Consider the following 26505-nt stretch of genomic DNA (forward strand, 5'->3'; position numbering starts at 1 on the left):
TTTTTAGAGATAAAAGAAACCAGTTAACCCTTCTAAATACTATTTAAGATAAATTATTTTAATCACATAAAAAAATAGAAATTATATGTAGAGATTTTTATTTTATATTAGACTATTATATACAACTATAATTGTAACAAATTAACTATAATATATTTGAAAAGTTATATTAAGCTTTCATTTTTAATTAATTAAATTATAATTAACAAACTAACAAATAGCAGTAATGGTCTAATGGGGGTAGAAAGAAGATACAAATAAAGAACACAATGATATTTCAAAGTTTTAAATTTACCTAGTTATACAAAAATCTAATGTTATAGTAAAATCTTGAATTCTCAATAAATTTTCACATTTTTTATAAAATAAAATGACAATTAAAAATAAAAAAAATTGATACCCATTTTTTTACTTCAATTTTATGGTCTTCATAAGAGACAACAAAATCCGATCAAAATCCTTGGTACAAAACGGACATAGATACTTCGATTGCAACCATATTCTTCTCCACCATACAAACATGTAAACAAACACATAAGCCTCACTAAAACCGAAACCAAAACCAAATCATCAGTAGAGAAAGAGAATTAGAATTACACAGGGAAAAAAATAAAATTAAAAAACAAATAAATTTATGGAGTGGGAAAATGTTACCTCCAATAACTTAGACTTCACCTAACCCAATCCGTTAGCTCCTCTGCTAGTGCTCGAGAAGTCTAAGAGTTGGGATGACTAATCATATTATTCTTTAAATAAGACTTGAAAATTGATTAATTTGTCTTATTAAGTGATTTAAAATTTTGATAGATATACATCAGAAAATAAATAATTATAGTACTAAATCATAATTCAAATTTAGATATTGTCATACCTAAATTCTTATCTTTTTTATTTTTGCGTAGTTTCTATTTGTTTTCCAATTTTTTTAAGATGGAGTTGTAGATTTCTATTTTTTTTTAAATTTAATTATTTGTGGTTTCTATTTGTTTTTAATTATTATTATTATTTAGGTAAGTTATGATGTGAGTTAAATATGTGATAGACATATGAGTTTTATTGATTTAAAGTATGATGGTGTGAGATACTTTCAAATTAGATTTGTTTAGATAAATTTTAAAGATTTTTAAAATTTAAAATTGGATATTGAGATGTAAAAGAAAGATTTTAACTAAATAAATAAAAATTATATTTATTAATTTTATCTGTTTGTATATCTAATTTTTAGTTTTTTTTTTTGTTATGTTATAATATAATATATAAGATATAGATAGATATCTACAACTTTAATGAAAAATATTATCTCATTTTTTAGGAAAGAGAGAAGGAAGACAAGTTTTAATATATATATATTTTTTTGGAAATCGGTGAGAGAGATTCGGATGGAGAGATTATGAAATATTTTTATTATTTTTTCATTTGAAATTCATAAATTAAGGGATACTTATTATTTCTAAAATAAATAAATAAATAAATTAGTCAATAGGTTTTTTTATTTATGTCAGTTATGATGTGAGCTAAATATGTGATAGATATGTGAGTCTTATGAATTTGAAGTATGATAGTGGAAGACATTTTTAAATCGGATTTGTTTAGATAGACTTTATAAATTTTTTAAATGTAAAATTGGATATTGAGAGGCAAAAGAAATATTTTAACTGAATAAATAAAAATCAAAGTTATTAATTTTATCTGTTTATATATTCAATTTTTAATTTTTTTTGTTATATTATAATATAATGTATAAGATATAGATAGATACTCACAACTTTCATGAAAAATATTATCTCATTTTTTGGAGGAGAGAAAAGGAATGCAAATTTTAATATATATATTTTTTGAAAATTGATCAGAGATTATGAAATATTTTTGTTATTTTCCCATTTGAAATTCATAAATTAAGGGATAATTATTATTTCTAAATAATTAAATAAATAAATTAGTCAATAGGTTTTGTTAATCTATTTTATAATGCTTGGTTACCACTTTTCAAAAACACTTTTCAGAAAATTCTATTTTCTTATTTTTCGTATTTTTTTTTTTACTGAATTTTTTTAATATTTTGAGCATTTTTTTTAATTTTTAGACATATCTAACATAAATATATCTAAAAAGTAAAAAAAATTGAAAAAAACCTTTTAAAAATTCACTAAGTACCAAAAATATAAAAAAAATACGAAAATTTAGTATATTTTTTGTATTTTTATGTATTTATTAATTTTTAAAAATATTTTTTCACAAACTTTTGACTTTTTAGATATATTTAAGTAAGGTACATCTAAAAAAGTAAAAAAAATGTTTAAAATTTTAAAAATATTCACTGAAAACAAAAAAATATGAAAATTAAAAAATTTAACTTTTAAAAAACTTAATTCAAAAAACTCAAACTAAACACACATTTAAAATGAGAGTTTTAAACTCTTAAGAGATTTCTTATTAGAGATCTCATTTCTTTTATATAATTTATAGATAGATAAATAGATGTCAGCCATATTTGGTTTAATTTTTTTTGTCGGATTAGTTAATATTTTATATTGTTACCCGGAAAAAAATATATATTGAACCGGAAGACGGCGTCTAAATCAAGGAGGGTTGCCGTCAAACTCTTGTATTGTACAATACGAAACCACAACGACGCCGTCTCATGAAACCTCCATCCATCCACCTCTCCAAAAATGTCAATAAAATAAAACCAAACCCCAGTGAGGTAAAGCCTCTATCTGTGGTTTTAGAAAGAAAGAAAGGCTTAGCTTGGAAAATGGTTGCTGTGATTCCTCTTGTCACCAATTTCTGAGATTTCATTCAAAAATCCATGGCACTCTCGAGGTTACTCTTCTCCTCCTTCAAGAACCGCTCTGCAGAAGCTCTTACTCTATTCAGACGGTGAGTCTTGCATCTATCTATGTATATATATATATATATAAATCTTTGCATCTACTATATTCTATGATTTTTATTCTCAACTTTCATGTTATTGATCTCTGGAGTCTTTTCCTTTTTATCTGATTGATGATAAATTCCATATTCGTTTGCTAATTTCTGCATATGAATTGCTCAACTCTTTTTCCTAAATAAATTTGATGTTTGATTTTGTATATTTTCCCTGCCAATGAATTTGAGTGTTTTGTAATGAGGACTTGATCATTACTAGTTGAAAAGTTAGCCCCTTAGATTTCAAGTGAGAGCAATGAGCATGTCAAAGAGTACAGAGGCTTCTAGACTTGATATCACTTCCAAAACTCTAGTTTCCATTGATTCGCAGATAGTTGATGAGAGCATAATTGATAATTGTTGGTATTTATACTGTGATGATATCTCAATGAGGAAACTCGCAAAATTATTACTACTTCATCATATTCTTCCTCAAACCAAACCAAACCAAACCTTAACTCCCATCAAATGGGTTTGGCTGCATGAATCTGTCTTCTCCACTCGACTCTATCCAAGGCTATTTCGTTAGTCAAATTAAGGAGATTTATATCTCTATTTACTACACTAGTTCACGTCAATCTAGGTCTACTCCTTTCCCTAACACTACCATCTGCAGTTACTGTATCGCATCTCTTCACTACTGCCTCTGTTGGTCTCCGATGTATATGACTAAACCATTTCAATCTATTCTCTTTCAATTTATCTTTTATCAGTATAACTCTTACTCATTCTCGAATATACTTATTCCTAACTCTGTCTTTTCTAGTCTTGCCACACATCTAGCTTAGCATGCTCATCTCAGCAACACTCATCTTCTCTACATGTTGTTTCTTAGTTGCCCAACTTTCCGTCCCATACAACATTGCTGGTCTAATAACCGTTCTATACAACCTTCTTTTTAGTTTAATGGGTGCTAGTTTATTGCATAGTACTACAAACGCACTCCTCCACTTAAGTTATCCTGCCTTAATTCTGTGCACCACATACCCACTCCAATCTTCCAAGTCGTTGTGATAATCAATCCTAAATAACAAAAATGTTCACTCTTAGGTAGTTCTTGATTCTCAATCTTGACCTCTCCCCTGCTCCCATTGTGACTGTTACTAAAATTACACTCTATATACTCTGTCTTAGTTTTGCTTATCCTAAATCTTTTAGATTCAAGTGCTTTTCTCAAAATCTCCAACTTAGTGTTAACTCCTCTAGTCTCATCTACTAACACGATATCATCTGCAAAAAGTATATGGCCCCGTTTGGTAGAGCTGTGAGAAAGTGATTATAGCTTATAACTTAACAACTTATAGCTTATAAATGTGAACATAAGTTGATTTTTGACTTATAAATTAAGCTTCTCCTCCCCCACTCAAAGAATAAGTTGATTTTTGACTTACAAAAAGCTATAAGCTGTATTGTTAAGCTGAACCAAACACATCAAAATAGCTTAAATTAAGCTAAAAGCTGAAATAAGCTGGAAATAAACTCTACCAAACAGGGCCTATATCATGGCATATCATCCTGAATATCGCGCATCAACTCATTTATAACTAAAGCAAAAAGATAAAGACTTAAGGTTGATCCTTGGTGTAATCCTACAGAAATTGAAAATTCACTCCTCTTTCCAACAAGCGATCTAAGAGTAGTCACCACACCTTCATACATATCCCTAATCACATCAATGTAATCTTTTGTCACCCCTTTCTTCTCTAACACCCACCAAATTATATTCTGAGGCATTCTATCATATTCTGAGGCACTCTATCATATTATATTCTGAGGCACTCTATCATAACCTTTTGTATATCCTTTTCTCTTCCTCCTTACTATCTAGTCTAGTGTATAGGTCATCATAGGCTTTCAACTTAGTCTCCCTCACTACTTTTTTGACCTTCTTATTGGCCAATCTGTAGCGGTTAAGGTCTTTCTTAGTTCTATCATTTTGCCACTTTTTAAAGCTCTTTTTTTTCGTCTTTATTACCGCTTAAACCTCCTTCCTCTATCACCAAGTTTCCCTAAAGTTGGGTCCCATTCCTTTCGACTCTCCAAGAACTTCCCTTGAAATTCTCCTCATACAATTTGCCATCGAGTTTCACATAGTGTTAGCATCATCTTCCAAGTCCCAAGTACCTTCTTTATCCATTCTATTCTTAAATGTGTCTAGTTTATCCCCTTTTAGGTCCCACCATCTAGTTTTACGACGCCTACAATCTTTCCAAGTTTGGTATTGCCCTTTAAAGCATAAATCTAGTACCAAAATCCTATGTTGAGACGTCATGCTCTCTCCAGGAATCACCTTACAGTCTCTGCATTTTAGACAGCCTCCTTTTCTTAGTAGAAAGTAATCTATTTAGCTCGTAATTGACCCACTCTTGAAGGTTATCAAATGCTTCTCTCTCTTCTTATACATAGTATTGGCCACTGCTAGGTCAGAAGCCAACGCAAAATCTAAAATACTCTCTCCAGCCTTATTTCTATCACCAAAATCATACTTACCATGCACCCTCTCATATCCTAATTTATCTACTCCTACATGGCTATTGAAATCACCACCTATAACTAGGTTCTCTCCTACGGGTATCTCTTGTAATGCCTCATCCATTTGGTCCCAAAAAACTCTCTTAGTCTGATCATCTAATCCTACTTAGGGGGCCTATGCACTAATAACGTTTACTATAATCTCTCAAATAACTACACTTTTCCTAATGACCGCAACTATATTTTCTACAAGACTCTTGGAAACTATTATTCCTACTCCATTCCTGTGTCTATCCTTTCCACTATAGTATAGTTTAAAACTGGTATCCTCTATCTCCCGAGCTTTCTCACCCGTCCACTTAGTTTCTTGTACGCAAGCAATACTAACTCTTTTCCTAATCATGACATCTACCAATTCCATAGTTTTACCAGTTAAAGTTCCTATATTCCATGTGGCTACCCTAAACTTATAATCTTGGACTAGCTTCTTTATCCGCGCTTGTCTAGAAAAACGCGAAAACCTTTCCCATTTTTCACCGCACCCAGGCGTTGATGCGGCGCCTCTTGCTCACTTTTCAAAACACCCAAAGGCAGGCACAACGCGTCACTTAAGGGGAACGACTTAGTATTTAATCGATTCAAAGTATTAGGTTTCATGTCATAAAAGATCCGAGCGATTTTTTTACGTGTTGGCTACCGGCTACCTAACACGCACCGCTCTTCCTTTAGCCAGACTTGGGACCGGCAGAGTTGTTAAGCAACCCCGGTAGAGTTAAAAAACAATGCTCAATTAGTACACATTATTAGGCCAAGGCTTCCTCATGATAATTCACCAATAAATCTATGGCCACAAAACCAACCAAATGAAACATAGGTGGCACGATCTGAGTGGATTTGTTTGTTTTATGATGAGTCCCACCATCCACGATTGTTGTATGTGGTTGGTTCTGTGTTTGTAGACTTATTGCATCATTCACTCAGGCATGGGGTTTTCATTCAGGGTTCAAGGTTTAGGGTTTAGGCTCCTTTTGGCAATAAGTTCGAGGCTGAATGTAGGTCTTGATTCGTATTTCTTTGGGTTCACATCTTCTGTAAACTCTTTTTGTTGAGTTAGTTCATATAACCTTTTGCAGTTTGTTGTCATTTGTTTTTTAGAATTATCAATGACTTTGAAAAATGGAGTGGGAATATAAAATCTTTGGGGTCAAGCCTACTGTAGTGAGTAGTCCTAAAAGAAGAGAAGCTTTCGGTTTAATAGCATGAACAAGTTTGATAGTTTAAAGTAATATTAGCTATTTAATTGAATTTATTATTATTGTTTTTATCATAATTAATCATTTATCACTGTTGCGACTTCAATGAGATGTTTAAATGGTTACAATCAATGATGTGAATGAATCACTTGTAGATTTTCAGTGTAAAATTTGGTGACATGTAAACAACAAAGAAACACACTAAGATGATTAATTATTCAATAATATAGAAATGACTACACCATTCAACATATGGCCTTGTTGAGATTATAATGATGATGAATCCTCCGCACCATTAATATCTTAATTTTATTGACATGGCTATTCTCATTGTGAATCACTCATAGATATTTGTAATGAAAATTTTCACCTATTTCAAAGAGTGATTGCATTTTGCAAGACTCATGGAAACAAATTTCTTGATCATTGCTTAGGTTTTAATAAATCAAAAAATAAAGTAAAGTTGTATCTAATGCATAAGAATGCCACTATAGAAGACCAAATACAAATTTACTAAAATATCTTTAATGAACTAGATTTATCGTTTAGCTTGTTAGAATTAGTGTCTCAAGCTAGTTGAGGTGGATTTGATATGTTAATGGATCTAGGTTCATCTTTGATAATGATTACCCACCTACTTTGGATCATAGTTATGATTCTGCACCATTTGGCACACTGTTTGAGCTACTGGAGCAGTACATAGTACCAATGCTGGTGTGTTTCGTCATTCCATCTCAAATTTATTGCTATAAATTATTTATATTTGTTATAAATTATTTATATTTGTTAAAATCTCATATATTTTAGTGTTAACTATTATGATAATATTGCCCATAACAAGCATTGCTTCAATGGTAATTCATTATGAAATGATAGGTGCTAACTACACAATGGGCCTAATATAAAACCTAACAGTGAATTTTTGTACTTCTTTAAATTTATTCAAGATGGTGTATTATCTGATTTGCATATCCAAACCAAAAATATTCATAACAAAGCAACGTAGTTGAATTTTTACTTCTACTGTTCAAAGAAAAAAAGTCAAATATAAGATGCTACCAACGGAAAAAAGTCAAATCGTAGTGGTTTTGATTGCTATTAAATATAAGAGGCTACCAACTTGTTTTAATTATCAAAAGGCAGAAGTATCTAATATTTTTCTGGCTGAAACACATCAGAATGACTAGGAGAAAATAGCTAAAATAAAAGGTAAAGGGAGAAGAAAAGATTAGGAGAAAAAAGGCCTAGGGGAATAACACTTAAGTTCTTGGGCACTGACACCTAAGGAGAGATGCATCACACATGCATTTGTAAATTGGCTCAAGAGACTTCTTCATTCTCTACTTCAGAATAAAGCTATGACACTGCAAATACAAAGGGGAGTCATGTATTAAAAAGTTCTTGGTTGGCCATTAAACATTAAGCTTGGACCTCTCTTTGGGTTCAATAAGCCTATTAAATCTAACCCAAATCAAATAACTAATTCTACAAGAAAAAGTCTCATCATGTCAATGCCTAGAGCTTGCAATCAAATTAACAAAGTTCCCTCAACAACATGAGCATATAGAACACATTTTATGCTTGAGGACTCAAAAATATCAATATAGAATTCAAATTAAGTGTTTTTTTAAAAATATATATGTATATATATATTTAATTTTTTATAAAAGGGTTACTATCAAGTTCCTTGCATCTATTTGGGGTCTTAATAACATATAACCTCTGTTGTTAGATTCGTACGATTCGCGATTCGAATCGTACGATTTGGTTTGATACACATACAAATCGATATGAACTAGTAGAGAGAATCGTAAATGACAATGAATCGCACTTGTATCGTTGAATTGATCACTGAATCGTAAGAATCGCAGGATCGCATGATTCTGGAAATTGCAAGTAAAACCTACAACCAGTCGGACCCGAATGGATTTCTTTGATTTATGATGCATTTTTTTTGCTTTATTTTGCTGGAGAATGGATCGACTAGGTCTTTTAAGACCTTTCTAGTTATTATATAATAATCCCATTGTCTTTTGGTTTGCCTATTAACTCTCATACGACGAAACCCTAGAAAAAAAATGTTTTTCTCTTTCTCTAGTTATGAAGAAGTAGCTTTTGATGTTGGGTCCTTGCGCCTTCAACTTTAATTAAATCTTGAAGCTTTAAAAAACTTTTTTGAGGTGTCGTGCTTGGACTTTGAGCTGCTATTGTTCCACAAACTCCAAACGATATTGTTTGCTGTACAAGAACTAAATTGAATAGTTTATAGATTGCCCACTTTGAGCCTTTTTATTACTTTAGTACCTTTGTTATTGCTGTCCCTGTGCTATTGGTGTTGGAATTTGGAGTTTTGAGTTTTTAATTGCTCTCTTTATCAAGATTAAAGAATGGTTAATAATTTATTTATTTATTATATATATATATTTTATATTTTTGTATTTATTAATTTTTTTTTCTTAGAATCTATCACAAATATTTTACCTTTCAAGTATACACCTAAATTAGGTGCATCCAAAAATTAAAAAATAATAATTAAAATATGAAAAAAAAAATCATTAAAAATAACATAACACAAAACAAAAAACCAAACAACATTTTTATAGCGATCCAGGTTTTTCCCCGTCATTTATTGTATTCCGGACTCGGGTTCCGTGGTTGTATGGTGTCGTTCATGTCTGGTTTCATTCCTTTAATTCTTTGTATTTGAGTTTTGGGACGTGTTGGGCGAGTTTGGGACGGGTTGGCTGTGAATTGATACAAGTGGTTGTTGTCCTGTAGAAATTTAATGTATAAAGAGAAATGATTGTATTATTGATTGATCTAATGTTATTGATGATGATTTGTTATATATTTTCTGTCTATTACAAATGGTTCCTTATATAGATGTAGGTGTAGGTGTAGTGGGTTAGGTTTAGTGGAATAGGTGAGGTGGTAGTGGTGTAGTGGGTTAGGTTTAGTGGAGTAGGTGAGGTGGTAGTGGTGGTAGGTGATGGTAAATTGGTGGTAGGTGATGGTAAATTCTAACAGCCCCCCGCAAACTCAAGGAGGATAGAAACTAACCAACTTGAGTTTGAAGAGAGGAACAAAACAAGAAAAATACATAAAAATAAAAGAGGATAGGAGACACTGTATGGTCGTGTCAAACCATTGGTGAAGACACTGGATGGTGGTGTCATAACGTTGTAGAGGACACTGTATGGGGGTGTCATAACGGTGTAGAGGATGGTGGTGTCAGACCGCTGTAGAAAACAGTTTATGGGGTCATGTCGGACCGTTGTAGCAGACAATGTTGTGACAGTTTATGGAGTCTTGCTGGACCCTTGTAGAAACTAACCGAAATCAATGTCGGGACAGTTTACAGAGTCTTGTCGGACCCATGAAGGAGCTAACCGGAATCAATGTCGGGACAGTTTACAGAGTCTTGTCGGACCCATGAAGGAGCTAACCGGAATCAATGTCGGGACAGTTTACAGAGTCTTGTCGGACCCATGAAGGAGCTAACCGGAATCAATGTCGGGACAGTTTACAGAGTCTTGTCGGACTCCTAAAAAGTCGCACCCTCAAAAGGTGTGCCCAATCTTTCAAAAGGCGTGCCATCAAAAGGCGTGCCCAAGTCATAAAAAGATGTGCCATCAAAAGGCGAGCCAAGTTGTCGGCGAGCGCCGAGCGGCGCATGATGCGCGTGTCTGCCTCTTCGTCAAGGTCTTTATAAATCGAAGCGGAGGCTGAGGCTGAGGCAGAAGCTGAGACAGAAAAACTGAGAGAAACCTCTGAAAAATTCTTCCTCTGCTGAGAGAGAAACTCTGTAATACGCTGTATTCTGAGAGAGATTTCTGAGAGAGACACTCTGTAACCAACCCTGCTCTGAAAAACTCAGCAACCCATAACATGGCCTCTTCTTCCCGTCCAGCTAACCAGAACATGGCCTCCTCTTCCCGTGGGCTGCTTACGCTCTTTCCAGAACTGAATGAGTCCACAAGAGAAATAACTGGTGTGGTGGCCAGTGAACCTCAACCAAACACCTCTGGTTTTGCTCCGTTGAACTTTCCGATGCGGTCGGTGGAGCAAAAAATGGCGGTGCAAACTGATATTGAGGCCAATCAGTATACTCTGAAGTCATGCGTGGAAACCATGACTGCGGTCACAAATTTGTCGCACCGGCTGCAGAGCAGGACAAATGAGGTGCAACAGTTAAACTCCCAGCTGGCTCTGCTCCAACGCATGTATAAGGATGCGCGAGCAGAGATAAGTGTGCTAAAGTCAGAAAACAAGGAGCTGAAGCGGAAGGCCACCGTGATGTTCCGATTTGGAGGGCCACCATATGCTGTAGTGGAGGAGCAGGGAGGAGTAAATGTGCTTGGTGGATTAGGAAGCACAGAGGCAGCACCGTCAAGGACCGCTCATGACGGAGGCAAAAAGAAGAGACCGGCTGCAGAGTAGGTCGGTGGGTGGCCGTCTGCAGAAAAGAAAACAAATCTGTTGTTGTTGTGATGGTGATCTTGTTTTTTTTTTTTTTTTTTTGGTGTAAAATTGTGATCGGGGTTGATCCCTAAGATGAATAAAATATGGTTTGGTGTGCAAAGCTATATGGTATGAATGGAATTTGAAAAAGATTAAGAATAATGTGAAAGAAAAATAAAGAAAGAAATAATAAAAATATATTTGAAATCAAAATGAAAGATGGGGAGAAATAAGGAAAGTGGTTTGGAGAAAATAAATAAAAAATAATGGAGTTTGAAATCAAACGGAGGAGAGAGAGGGGACAAGCCCATGTGAGGGAAAGAGGGGTTTAAAGAAAGTGAGGGAGTGGGTTGATTAAAACAAGGATTGTGGGTTTGAAAGTGGAAAGATGAGAGAGAGAGTGGGGTACATGATGGGTATGTGATAAAATAAAATATAAAATCAGTGGGTGGAGCATATGCATTAGCATAATTAAATCCATGCACCCGAAGAGGACTCTCTCATCCACCGCCCAGACCACCATTGAAATCGATTCCCTTTATGAGGGTGTTGACTTTTACTCCCCCATTACCCGTGCCAGATTTGAGGAGCTCAACATGGATCTCTTCAGAAAGTGTATGGAACCAGTTGAGAAGTGTTTGAGAGATGCTAAGATGGACAAGAGCACTGTTCACGATGTTGTTCTTGTTGGTGGATCTACCAGGATTCCCAAGGTCCAGCAGCTATTGCAGGACTTCTTCAATGGGAAGGACTGTTCACGATGTTGTTCTTGTTGGTGGATCTACCAGGATTCCCAAGGTCCAGCAGCTATTGCAGGACTTCTTCAATGGGAAGGACTGTTGCTTATGGTGCTTCTGTCCAAGCTGCTATCTTGAGTGGCGAGGGTAATGAGAAGGTTCAGGACCTCTTGTTGTTGGATGTTACCCCACTTTCCCTTGGTTTGGAAACCGCTGGTGGTGTTATGACTGTGTTGATCTTTGTATGTAGAGAAGTCGCCTCTGGTGGCGGCGAACTGGAAGCTATATGTATTGATAGAGATGACAGCGGAATAGGTTGAGGACCGGCGGATTAGGTTGAGGTCCGGCGAGCGGCCAAGGCGAGGTTGCCGCCCGCCGGTGACGCGAACAAAAAATACTAAACTCTTAACCTTGCTCTGATACCATGTAGAAATTTAATGTATAAAGAGAAATGATTGTATTATTGATTGATCTAATGTTATTGATGATGATTTGTTATATATTTTCTGTCTATTACAAATGGTTCCTTATATAGATGTAGGTGTAGGTGTAGTGGGTTAGGTTTAGTGGAATAGGTGAGGTGGTAGTGGTGTAGTGGGTTAGGTTTAGTGGAGTAGGTGAGGTGGTAGTGGTGGTAGGTGATGGTAAATTGGTGGTAGGTGATGGTAAATTCTAACATGTCCATATTTTGGCCTCTTCACTCGAGTGAGCACTCTTGCGCTCAAGCGTGCATCTACGTCTCTGAAGGACCTGAAGGTTGGTATTCTTACCTCGAGCAAGATTTCTTGCACTCGAGCGAGCCCCGTGTTATTTGTTCCTTCGCTCGAGCGAGAACTCTTGCACTCGAGCATGCGTCTGCGTTGACACAGACCTGAAGCTTTGCATTGTGCGCTCGACCGACGCGTCTTGTGCTCGAGCGACGGTTCTTGTTGTGTTTGGTCGCTCGAGCGACAACTCCTTCGCTTGAGCGAGCCTCGTATATATCAGTTCGCAGCAGCGTGATTTTTCATCGCTTTTTGATTTCCTTCACTCCAAACCCTAATCCGGCTGCCCCTCTCTCTAAAACTCTCTCTCTCTCTACAAGTACCCCTTGATCTAAAGTCTCTCTACCCTACTCCCTTTGTAAAAAATATAGAGTATCGCGTGGGCTTCCTTTGGATCCGAAAAAGTTCAAGTTTGGAGCACCTTCAAGCTTCTCCTTCTTCTCCTTTGAGCTTCTCCATTTAAGGTAGGGATATTCTACACTTTGTTATGAATTTTAACCTAGTTATTTGTTGTTGTGAGAATATGGTGAGATTTGGGATGTTTGGAGAATACCCAGGGTTTGGCTCAAATTTATGAAAGAGGAGTTTTTATGTGTTGTTGTATATTTGACCATGGGGTTGGAATATGAGGTAGTTTTGTGTTAAAATTGATAAATTTGATCTTTGGGTTAGTGTTTGAAATAAGGGGGAAATTTGCCCTAATATGAGCTAAATGATTATTTGGTATAAATAGTGGGATTGGTGTGAGAAATATGAAATTGAGAAGTTGTGTGAATGAATGGTGTAGTTAGATTTGTTGAATCACTCACCTATGGAAATTTGATAAATTATCTGTCTAAAAGATTGTATATCTGTTTAGAAATATCTATTTTGGGCTATCGGTGGAGGATAGCCATGATTGTTGTAGAAACTGCATGTGGATTAGGTGAATTGAAACTTGTTTAAAGTTACCTCATTGAATATGATGGTATGATTGAAATGTTGAATATGTGTCATAGATAGTCATTGTACATGACGATACTTTTAATACATTGCATATGTATCATTGTTTGGGAGAAGATAGGGGATGGACTCCATTTATAATTAAGTTGGACGGAGTGTCCAGGGTGAAAGTCTCGAAATCTTGTGCATATATGGGCCGGTTCCCTTTGATGAAAATTCCGTAAAATGGCAAATCTTGAACCGGTTCCCTCGGATGAAAATTCCGTAAAATGGCAAATCTTGAAATCATGTGCATATATGGGTGCCGGTTTCCTCGGATGAAAATTCCGTAAAATGGAAAAATTGAAGTGTTTGAATAATAGTTGTATTAAATTGTAAATCACTGAGTTGTAGCCTCATTTTAGATTGTTTAGATAACAATGTACTTGTCTCATGAATTGGCTTGGAATTTACTGGATTAATATGAATTGAATAGAGGGAAATGAAATTGAGATATGGGTATTAGTATAAAATGAATATGGACAGAATGTGAGTTGGTTATGAATGTGGAACATTTACTTGGCACTTATATCTTAGTTAAGCTTCATATATTGTGTTAGGCTATTTCTACTGGGTTTTGGCTCTCCCTACTTGGGAAACCATTTTCAGGTACAGTTGACATGCTCCCTCCAAGAACGTAGCATAGGAGGACTTAAGAACTGGAGGCTATATTTTGTTATTTTCGTGTTTAAATGTTCATTCAAGCTGAGGACTTTGTATGTATAGAGTTTATGACACTCTCTTTTGTTGTAACCAAGTATGTCTTGGAAAGATGTAAGTCCGTAGGGCATTTGCTTATGTTAAACCCTTTTGTATTATTACTTCATGAAATGAAAGGATTATTTACACTCTGATTTATCTAACTATTATTTTTGCTGTTGTGGATCATGTCTATGATGTTATATTTTGGGGGCATTACAACTTGGTATCAGAGCGTACTGGGTTTGAATACTTTGGGTACGTGGGAAGTGGTTGGTACCACAATGGGTTTGTCTCACTTGTTAGAGACTTAAGTGTAATGTTATGTGCTTATATGATAACATGTTTATCTGACTATATGGGTATAGGATTTAGTTTCCAAGATGTTGATTGGGTCCATGGGTTTCTGGGAGTCCTGTTGGAAAGGCACTTGATCAGTACCGTTTCTAATCGTAACTCTAGCAACGCCGCGGGACGGTCATTATCTGGAAATGAAATCCGTGTGTTTACGTGATTACGTGCTTATGTGGAATGAGTTAGTGTTGCCCATTGTACCAAGATTTGAGTGAATTGATTTCGGTACATTTGTCCTTGTGCTAATCTTTGAGTTACCCTTACTAGGATGTCTAGATGAGGAAGTAACAATTTCCCTCCTTCCAAACAGGAAGAGTTGCAGAAACAGTTTGTGAAGTTGCGCCAAGGTACTACACCTTTGGTACAGTTTGAAGCATGGTTTGCTAACCTGTCGAGATTTGCTCCAGAGTTGGTGGAGACTGAGGAACTACGTTGTTTGGAGTTCGAGAGTAGGCTGTGTGACGACATCCGCGAAAGGATTGTCGGGTCTTGGCATAGAAGTTATAGTGTGCCTGTAGAAGCTGTGGCTCATGTAGAGGCAGCGGTATTAGCCATGGGTCGGAGTAGGGAGGAGGCCATTTCGGCGACTCCTGTAACTCGGGGTGTTGGTAGGCCTTTTAATAGGTAGAGGAGTTTTAACCCACAACAGTTTCAGAGAGCACAGTCTAGCTCTACATTTCCAGTACCGAGTTTGGGCTCGGGAAAGGGTAAGCAAAGGGATCTCATTTGTTTCAAATGTGGTCAGCTGGGCCACAAGTCTCCGGTTTGCCCACAGAGGAAGAGAGCAGGGTTGGTAGTTCAACCAGTAGTTGCATCACCAGGATCATCTAGTCAGCTAAGGGTGGGAACAATTGAGTGCTCGATGGGGAAGCAGTCATTGGGATCCTCACCAGTCCAGACTTTGGACCAGTCATGTATTCGGAAACCACTTACATGCTAGGGGTGTAACCAGTCGGGTCATCTTAAACGTTTCTGCACCCAGCCGGGGGCTTCTTTAGGAGTTTTGCAACCTAGTCGGGTTCGACCTTATTCGCCTAGGCAAGGGCAATACCGTTATGAGAAACAAGTAGGCCAGATTTGGAGGGCCTTGGGAGAGTCGAGTTCTTAGACCCCTAGTGGAGAGTTATGCAGTTGTTCTAGGTGTAGCCAGTTTGGACACAGCAATAGTTCCTGTCTGTGGCTTGTGAGCTCTTAGGGTACTTTGGGCTCGAGAATAACCAAATTTAGCAGTCCAGTGAGGGACGGCGGCGGTGGTGGTAGTACTACTGGGATAGTGTTGTTTTGACTATTCTGTTTTGTAACCGGTGAATTATCGTTTTGTGATCATTGGGTTCTGTTGTGTAACCAATGTGTTTTGGGAATGTTGAAACATCATAACTACGTATATATATGTATGTACCTTTGTTTGCTTATTTCCCTGGATTGGATGGATTGGAGCATGAAATGACTCTAAAGTCTTATTAATATGACAAGTTATTGTAGAATCGGAAAATTTTCGTATTAATGCATATTTATTTGTGCGATGTGGTTTGGAAAGGGGATGACTGATGAGCCATAGTTTGAAATTAAAAAGAGTTATTGGGGGATGTATGTTTTGGTCTGAATTACCATGGGGCGGGAACAGTTATACTTGCCGGGTGTACGCAATTTCATGAGCATTTCTTATTTGTTCTTATGTGCGTGGTAGAGGTTTTGGTCTACTGTCATGGGAATTTCCCGGGAGGATGGGAAGTGTGCAATTGGCACTAGGTTCCATACGTCTAACGCATTGTCTTCAAAGGGTGAATTGTGTATAGTTTCATTGGGTATAGATTTGTACCCAAATGGCAGGTTATGGTAGCGGATCTCAGTATCATCTGGTTGGTTGTTCCTTGTAAAGGGATGTTGTTGGAATGATTGGTTGGGTGTATAACCCATAGTTAGTGTGTGACCAATGTGTAGGGTTACAGTGGTTTGGTGTTTTGAGTTGGGGTTTAGAAGGACAGTGAGTGTGTTAAGGACTTCTTTCGTTATTCTATAAGAGTCGGGATGGTAAGACTTTGAAAACCTTGTAGGTGTCATGTGTGTGTGCTCGGAGCTCGATTCAGGGTAATTGTTTAATAAGTATCAATAGATGGCGGGTTGACCAAGAGACTTAGTGTTTTGGTTGTACTAGTGCATTGAGTGATGGGTTGAATGTGGATTAAAAGGGGATGACTATATTGGTTACTGAGGGATGAAGGTGTTGCATTTATTTGTTGTTCGGTTTGGGTGGTTACGTAGTAGCGATGGTGTTGTAGAATGGCAAGTCTATGGGAGTTGACTTGGTGCGAGAGAATTAGTATATAAATTTCGTTATTATGAGTTCAGTCGAGGTTGTGAGTACATTCTCAGAATGAGGAGGTTTTGCTAATTTGGGGTGTGGTGGTGTGTGGTTCATTTGTTAATTGATGGGTAGAAGGTGATCAGTCACAGGGCAATCCCAGGAGAATGCCGTGGTAAGGCAATAGCGTGGTTAATGATTGGGTTGAGTAGTTGATATTAGATAGTGCTGGGTCACTTTGATATGGATATTTGTCTTCCAGTTTCGACAATAGAACTCCGAGTGAGGCAGTCAGATTGTGTAGGGTGAGTGATGCACTCTGTCAAAGTTGTTTTGACCTATTCGGTCCTTGTGTGCATGATGTAAGGTACCGGTGTGAGCATTGACTTGAGATGGTGTATCTTGTTTAATTAGAAAAGAGTTTGGTTAGGACTCAAATGTGAAGCGAGGATATGCGTGCCACACAAGCATACGTGTGAGGGGTGAATGGAAAATCAAAGTACCGTGAGTTAACTTCGAAGAATCCGGAGTGATATATTAGACCTGAGAGGTTGTGTATGGAACTCCATTTCGGAGTTGGTGAGGTTAGACAAAAGTTGGTGTTGTCACAAAGTGGGGTGTAGTTAAGTGGTATGTTGGTGTTCAGGAACTGGTACGAGTGTATAATGTTGGATAGTTGATGGGTTAATACTTGGGATTGGTTGACATTTAGTCACCTCGGAGATAATTCGAAATTGTGGGTCGTGTGTTTAAATGGTGTCTTGATGTGGGACGTAACTTCCACCTGATTAGTTGGAAGGTTATTTTGAGTTTTAGTAACAGGTTTGAATTTCGGTTGGGAACTTCGGCCTTAGGAACACTTTGCGCCTTTATGTGATTAGTGAGTGTAAAATTTCTCCCCTTGTTTGGTTGCGTTGTTGGCATTTCAAAATTTGTAGGGGTCCTCATCATGAAAATTTTGTTTTGGATATTGCGTCATCACCGTGAGTGTGATGGGTTTTGTTGGATGACTATGTGGTGATCCACTGGGGGGAATGTTGATGAATAATTTAGAGGAAGACCAAAAAGTGGGTACTCTTCATAAACTAAAACGGTTTTGGGTCGGAATGTGAAAATGCGATTTTTATCTTCGAAAAAGCTTTGCGGTGACCAGTTGTTAATATGGTGTTTAAATGGTAACGGTGTAAATCTAAACACCATTTGGGGGAAAATTGAGTATTTTGAAACAAATGGGATGAATAAAGCACTTTTTTTAACCTGGACAAAATATCTTATGAGAAGTCAAATTTTTGATCTAACCTGAGTTGCGGGTTACATATTGTGTTTCTTTTGGCAAGGACTTGAAATTGTCAGGCATTTATGTGCCATAACTTTATGGATTATTCGTGCTTTATTTTGCGTTCTAGTTCTATGAAAGCTGACCGAAAGCCTTGTGTACGAGTGGTTCCGTGTTTCCTATGTTGGAGTGTTAAGCACTCAATATTGATTTGGGTATTGTTGGTAGTCGAGACGTGGTGGATGTCTCAGAACGCTGTAGTGATTGAAGTTGTTGTACTGTTATTAATGTTATCGAGTCTTGCGAGGTAGGACTTTTCCATTAATTAAGGTGTTGTGGAAAGCATGAATTGAAGTCCGTGAGAAATATCCGGACTTATTTGTTGATGTTTGAACATATATCGAGAATTTAGTTTGGTTAATGAAATGTAAAAACATTGTATATGTTTTAAAGTACGGAAACATTGTATATGTTAAATATGTTTTGGAAACACGGACTAATATGAACATTGTATATGATATGGATGTCTCGTGGACTTGGCTTCAGATAAGCATTACATATGTCTTGAAAATATGGAATATTATGTATGTTGTATCATTTTGATAACATAGTATGTGTTGTACAAATTTTGGGAACTTGAGTTGAGTATAAGCTTTGTAATTGTTTTCGAAATATATGAATTGTGATTCACTGTTGAAACTTGTGTATCGAGTTAATGAGAAGAGGTGACCGGAGAATGAGTCATGTTAATTGAAATTGATAAGATTATCACAGTGGGAATAATTTGATTTATTTGGCATTTGTCTTAAAATTTTGGGGACGAAATTCTTTAAGGGGGGAAAGGTTATAGCAATCCAGGTTTTTTCCCGTCATTTATTGTATTCCGGACTCGGATTCCGTGGTTGTATGGTGTCGTTCATGTCTTGTTTCCTTCCTTTAATTCTTTGTATTTGAGTTTTGGGACGTGTTGGGTGAGTTTGGGATGGGTTGGTTGTGAATTGATACAAGTGGTTGTTGTCCAGATTTTGACCTCTTCACTCGAGCGAGCACTCTTGCGCTTGAGCATGCATCTGCGTCTCTGAAGGACCTAAAGGTTGGTATTCTTCGCTCGAACGAGATTTTTTGCACTCGAGCGAGCCTCGTGTTATTTGTTCCTTTACTCGAGCGAGAACTCTTGCGCTCGAGCGTGCATCTGCGTTGGTACAGACCTGAAGCTTTGCATTGTGCGCTCGAGCGATGGTTCTTGTTGTGTCTAGTCGCTCGAGCAACAACTCCTTTGCTCGAGCGAGCCCCGTATATATCAGTTCGCAGCAGCGTGATTTTTCATCACTTTTTGATTTCCTTTTCACTCCAAACCCTAATCCGGCTGCCCCTCTCTCTAAAACTCTCTCTCTCTCTCTACAAATACCCCTTGATCTAGAGTCTCTCTACCCTACTCCCTTTGTAAAAAAGATAGAGTATCGCGTGGGCTTCCTTTGGATCTGAAAAAGTTCAAGTTTGGAGCATCTTCAAGTTTCTCCTTCTTCTCCTTTGAGCTCCTCCATTTGAGGTAGGGATATTCTACACTTTGTTATGAATTTTAACCTAGTTATTTGTTGTTGTGAGAATATGGTGAGATTTGGGATGTTTGGAGAAAACTTAGGGTTTGGCTCAAATTTATGAAAGAGGGGTTTTTATGTGTTGTTGTATATTTGACTATGGGGTTGGAATATGAGGTGGTTTTGTGTTAAAATTGATGAATTTGATCTTTGGGTTAGTATTTGGAATAAAGGGGAAATTTGTCCTAATATGAGCTAAATGATTATTTGGTATAAATAGTGGGATTGGTGTGAGAAATATGAAACTGGGAAGTTGTGTGAATGAATGGTGTAATTAGATTTGTTAAATCACTAACCTATGGAAATTTGATAAATTATCTGTCTAAAAGATTATATATCTGCGTAGAAATACCTGTTTTGGGCTATCGGTGGAGAATATCCATGATTGTTGTAGAAACTGCATGTGGATTAGGTGAATTGAAACTTGTCGTTTAAATTTACCTCATTGAATTTGATGGTATGATTGAGATGTTGAATATGTGTCATAGATAGTCATTGTACATGACGATACTTTTAATACATTGCATATGTATCATTGTTTGGGAGAAGATAGGGGATGGACTCCATTTATAATTAAGTTGGCCGAAGTGTACAGGTGAAAGTCCCGAAATCTTGTGCATATATGGGTGCCGGTTCCCTCGGATGAAAATTTCGTAAAATGGCAAATCTTGAAATCATGTGCATATATGGGTGCTGGTTCTCTCGGATGAAAATTTCATAAAATGGCAAAATTGAAGTGTTTGAATAATAGTTGTATTAAATTGTAAATCACTGAGTTGTAGCCTCATTTTAGATTGTTTAGATAACAATGTACTTGTCTCATGAATTGGTTTGGAATTTACTGGATTAATATGAATTGAATAGAGGGAAATGAAATTGAGATATGGGTATTAGTATAAAATGAACATGGACAGAATGTGAGTTGGTTGTGAATGTGGAACATTTACTTGGCACTTATATCTTAGTTAAGCTTCATATATTGTGTTAGGCTATTTCTACTGGGTTTTGGCTCATCCTACTTGAGAAACCATTTTCAGGTACAGTTGACATGCTCCCTCCAAGAACGTAGCATAGGAGGACTTAAGAGCTGGAAGCTATATTTTGTTATTTTCGTGTTTAAATGTTCATTCAAGCCGAGGGCTTTATATGTATAGAGTTTATGACACTCTCTTTTGTTGTAACCAAGTATGTCTTGGAAAGATGTAAGCCCATAGGGCATTTGCTTATGTTAAACTCTTTTGTATTATTACTTCATGAAATGAAAGGATTATTTACACTCTGATTTATGTAACTGTTATTTATGCTGTTGTGGATCATGTCTATGATGTTATATTTGGGGGCGTTACAATTTTCATTAAATATTTCATAGATAAATGTACTATTTAAGTGTGTAGATATGTTTTTTATTTAATTTTTTAAAATGACCGAATCTTTTACGATTCACGATTCGATTCATGATTCAGTACAAGGACATTTTGATTCACGATTCGAATCCCGATTTGACAACTATGCATATAACATATAAATTTTAGTTTGAACTTACCATGTATCGTCATACTTCAAAGTAACTAGAATAATTAAATGCAATGATAAATTATGCTATAAATTGATATCATATTACTAGTTCATAAGAGGAAATGCAAGCATCTCTCTCTCTCTCTCTCTCTCTTCATAGTTCTCCCATTTTACTGCAATATCTAATGTGTTAATTGATGAATCTTTTGGATTTGGATAATTCAGCTTGTTAATTGTTGAATCTTTGTGTAGGTTTGTTCCGTCTAAGAGAATTCATTGTTCAAGTTACATGAGATCAGCAAGACGGATAGAAGGTCCTCCTGTACTGGCTGAGAGAACACCAAGCTCTCATTTATGGATGGTTGTATCCTACCCCAACTCAATTATTGTCTTCCATTCGTTTGTGCCAATTCTTATATTTGGAGAGGTTCTGATGTGACATCTAGTTTTTGATAGATGTACCTCAAATTCTATGCTTGCAGCCAACTGCTGCTTTACTAGGAGGGTTTGGAGGAGTGGCACTTTTTCTTTACTATAACGATGAGAAGAGGGCAATTTTGAAAGGTGTGCCTTAATGTTATGCTATGTTATTTTCTTTTTGTTTTTTGATTACAGTGTTGTTAGTTAATTGGCTCATATGGACTGGAAATGGGAACCTATGAAGTTTGCGGTTGAATATTTTGTTTTAGACTTATTATTATTATTTTCATTCTTTTTGTTTTTTAAAGTTCATTAAAGAAGTTTTATGATGTGATTCTTTTTATCATATATCTCAATCAGAGAAAGTCTCTTAGCAGATTATTTATGATGTAGTTTATTAATAAATCAGGATAGGGTGTTGGATTGCAGCAGAGGTCTTCATTTAATAGGTAGCTTAGAGCATCTCTAGTGGTCTGCCATTACCAAAATTTGGCAAAAGCTCAATTTTTAACCTCTCCAATGTTCTGTAATTTCTCTTGCCAAATTATAGCATTGTTAAACTTTGTGCAAAATTTGGCTGAAAGTTTGGCAATTGCCAAAAATTGGCAAGAGCTATATCTCTCTTATGATGGGGCTCACAAATAGTGCTTCTATTTGGCATTGTGAGAGAAAAATAGAAGAAATGACATTTCACCATTGGCACATCTATGTTACGTGGACTTTTCAAAATAGATTAGGTACTCTTTTCAGACACTTGACACTTGAATAAGTATGGAATGTCTTATTCTTCCCATCCGACATGCTCTTAGCAAGCATATCCATCATCAATTTCGTTCTAGAATTGTTTCGTAATTGCTATAAAATGAGTAAACGGCATTTTTTTGACACGTTCTGTTACATAAGACCAAGTTAGGAAGGTATGTGGTATTACTATTGTGCATAGATGCTTTTGATATAGCAATGGACACATAATATTCATTATGGAATTGTTCAATAGGGTACACTGTATATACTACATTGTGATACTGTATTTTATCGCATTCAAATTTGTGTGTTCTTTTGCTAATATATTAAATCTATTGGGTTATCTGAGTTCTTATTTATTTCTTTATTTTTGGTATCACCTTGTTGGTTAGTCTGCAACCTAGAAATTGCTCTAAGATTGATGCTTTTGTGGGTTGGAAAGGGATATCTAAAACAGCTTTCTTTTTAAGAACTCTAAGCAGCAGCCGCCTGCTCCGAACTTCTACCTTTTGCACTTTGAGAGTGGTGGGACCCTCATTAAGACTGCGAGTGCAATTTTGTATTTCTATTAGAAGCTGTATACCTCAGCATTAACAAACCTGATATGATGGTGATGTCAACAGCTTTGCTAATGCAGGACTGAACTTGCTTTGTCCTGTCACTCTTTTTGATATGCCTCTCAGGGTGCTCAGAACTCTGCTTTGAGCTGATTGGGAATAGTTTTCTTGCTTGCTTAGTTCCATGCCTGACCTTGTTTTCTCACCTTTTTCTGTTTGTGGCACACATTTTAATCTCAATATCAGAGCTATGTTACAGGGCTCGGGTATTGGATGTGTGAGTGTTTGTCAAAGTGTCAGATCTTCGCAAAACTAAATATTCAAATATTAGGACATGTATTTAACAGTTGGGTATGAGTATGTCGACACATTTAGAATATTTAGATATATTGCATACTTCATGCTAATTTGGCATATGATGTAAACTATTCAGAATGTACTAGAAATTATGTGGGATTGAAGGAAAAAATGGGATTTCTCTTTGTCATCCATGTCAGATGTTGAAAAGTTTTCTTTGCTACTAAATTTTAGTTTCTTCTTCTTCAAAAGGTTAATTACACTTTACCTCCTTCAACTATAACTAAATATCATCTTATTTCTCTTGGCTTTAAAACTGTATATTTAGACCCTTTAATTTATTTTTATTTTTTTTAAAAAGAAAAAGAAAAAAAAAATGGAAAAAAGAAAAAACAGAGAACCCCCCCCCCCCCCCCCCCCCCTTTTGAGGGGATGAAAGTGAAGCAATTTTGACAGTTGAGAGCTCTAAATATTATGGTTTTAAAGTTAATGGGGTAAGATGATATTTAGTGATAGTAAGGGGGGAAAAGTGTAATTGACCCTTTTTCAAACATTGTAAACTTTAGAAGATCCAAGCATCTACTTTGGGTATAAGTGTCAGACACATATCCCATGTCCTTACACTTGTTATCTGGTGGAGGACACAGGTACACTAAGAGAAACGGAAGAGTCCATGTAACACTGCATCAAAGTGAAGTTAAATATCCAAAGAGAAATATTTACTTGTTTGCAATATGCACTAATGTTTTTTTTTAATTAACGTTTGAACTAACGCGTAGGTAATTTCTGAACTTCTTTGTGTTGGATTGTATCAGGCCAAGGTCAGAACATCGACAGATGTACCATCAAGGGGCCTATAATTGGTGGCCCTTTCACTCTGATAGATACAGAGGGACGGTTAGTTACTGAACGCAACCTTCTGGGAAACTCCATTCTTCTCTACTTTGGTTACACTTCGTCTCCAGATGTTGGCCCAGCAGAAGTCCAAAAAATGGCCAAGGCTATTGATATATTAGGTTTAACCCTCTTTCTTTTACTTTCTTTTCTTTTTTCTTTTTACTTGATTTTATATCAAACTATTATTCTCCTAGTATGACTGTTGATTTCTAGTATTTTAATTGGAGCAAGAATCAAAACAAAACCTTAAGGTTCTACCTGTATTCGTTACGATTGATCCTCAGCGTGATACTCCTTCGCAACTCCGTGCTTATCTTAGAGGTCAGTTTTCATTAACCTCATATTCTGTGTACTAATGTGTTTGTCCCTATTTCAATTATTGTTTTGCTAAATTTTCACGTTCATGGGATGCAGAGTTCGACTCGAGAATAATGGGACTAACTGGATCAGTTCCTGCGATAAGACAGATGGCACAGGAATACCGTGTGTACTTCAAGAAAGTTGAAGAGGATGGGGATGATTACCTTGTTGAGTCTTCCCATAACATGTATGATCCAAGCCTTTTTTATTTTTCATTTATGTTGTTGTTTGAGATCAATTGCAATAAACTTTAATTAAAATATCAAAATAAACAGGTATTTGACGAACCCAAACATGGAAGTAGTGAGATGCTTTGGGGTAGAATACAGTGCCGAGGAACTGTCTGAAGCAATACTCAAGGAGTTGACAAAGCCAGAACACAATAGGTTGACACCCGTATTATGTTCATCTTCTTCGACTGGGTAAGAGATATGCATCATATTTGAGATGTCGATCTGAAAATTTTCCCTCATTACATTTTTTATTATTATTAAATCCCTCATTAGATTGTTGAAATGCTAATTAATGGTTATTAAGAGGAACTTGCACATGTTACACAATCAGAGAGTGGTTTTACTACTTGTGTTTGGATGTATGAGGCCTGCAGAGCTAGCAAATCAATATTTTATTGATCTTTTTTGTTCTTTTGTTTCAAACTACTGTACAGTCAGTTTGAGGAGGAGAGAGAGAGAGAGAGAGAGAGATCTGTGTCGCACTTGAGTACTTTGAAGTAGGTTATGTTTCCAGACATGTTACGAATACAAAAACTAAATACAGAAATGAAAAGCATATTATATATATCATTGGAAAAAAATTGTTAAGATTTATGAGTGGATTTACTTTCGAAAATTCTTGTTAGTTTTAAGATTGATCGTGTTCTTAGATTTATTGTTATGCAATAGGTTTGTCATGAGTTGGATTTAAGTTAAACTCTTGTGTATGGACTCAATATCAAAGTGGAATACCCTTGAACTTACCTGCATTGTTTTTTAGTGGTGCAAAACAAATGGGCACCAGTTGTGTAGAACACCTTTAATGTAGAACGTGTGTGATTGTATGATGAAGGGGCTATTTAATTTGCAGTGACCTCCTTCCCACGTCTTTTGTTTTTTTTTGACAACTGGTTTTTAATGTTGGAAAAGAAAATTGTAGAGCATGACAACATCATACAACAGGTCGGGTTTTTTGAGGTCTCGTGGATGAATTCTTGATTTTAAGCTTAATTATTTTAGTAATACAACTTCATACTTTATCCTAACCCTCTACTTATCTCTATACTCGACCCTGCTTTTTCATTAGATTTGGGTTGAGTCAAATACAAGCGAGTGGGCGTAATTTTCCCATCATTCAACATCAAGACCATCCCTTGTTCTTACACCATATGCTATATATCATATAAATATTTCATCAAATTTTGTTTTTACTTCTCATATGGCATGATAGGTTTCACTATTTCTAATTATGAGGCAATGGGACAGGGAGGGTTTGTAGTGTTTTGCCTCTGCCCTATATTATATTGGAGATATGGTAATTTTGTAACTTTAGGGATGTCTATTAATAAAATTGAGAGGGTGATTCTATTTACACCATAGATACAACTCGTGACCTTTCTAATTGCACCAAACTAAAAAAAAAAAATGATTTATTTCATTTTATTTTATTTACACCCTTCAATATCCAATTCTTATTTATAACTTTTAACATTTGGAAATTGACTATTTTAGTAATTTTTTAATTATTTACGAAAAGACATGTAAAAAAATAAAATGATGTAACATGTATTGACTTTTTAACTTTTTAGCTAAAATTGTTAGTTGCCAAACGAGGCATACTCGCTTCTTCCTCTTTCATTTTCTTCTCTTTTTATCTCTCTTCGTAGTGAAGGTTCAG

The 26505-nt window shown here is 36.0% G+C and overlaps 1 protein-coding gene across 1 annotated transcript; it reads left to right on the forward strand.

Annotated features, from left to right (window-relative positions):
• The first annotated feature begins 2581 nt into the window (after positions 1-2581).
• HCC2 (Thioredoxin superfamily protein) lies at positions 2582-25436 on the forward strand. Its single transcript, XM_082889204.1, has 7 exons — positions 2582-2880; positions 21593-21701; positions 21823-21904; positions 24174-24374; positions 24487-24576; positions 24670-24802; positions 24891-25436. The coding sequence occupies exons 1-7, from the start codon at positions 2810-2812 to the stop codon at positions 25039-25041; spliced, it is 837 nt and encodes a 278-aa protein (XP_082745330.1). The 5' UTR covers positions 2582-2809; the 3' UTR covers positions 25042-25436.
• The last annotated feature ends 1069 nt before the right edge of the window (positions 25437-26505 follow it).

Source organism: Camellia sinensis, chromosome 1, assembly GCF_055761805.1.
Source record: "Camellia sinensis isolate YWXY chromosome 1, ASM5576180v1, whole genome shotgun sequence".
NCBI lineage: Eukaryota > Viridiplantae > Streptophyta > Magnoliopsida > Ericales > Theaceae > Camellia > Camellia sinensis.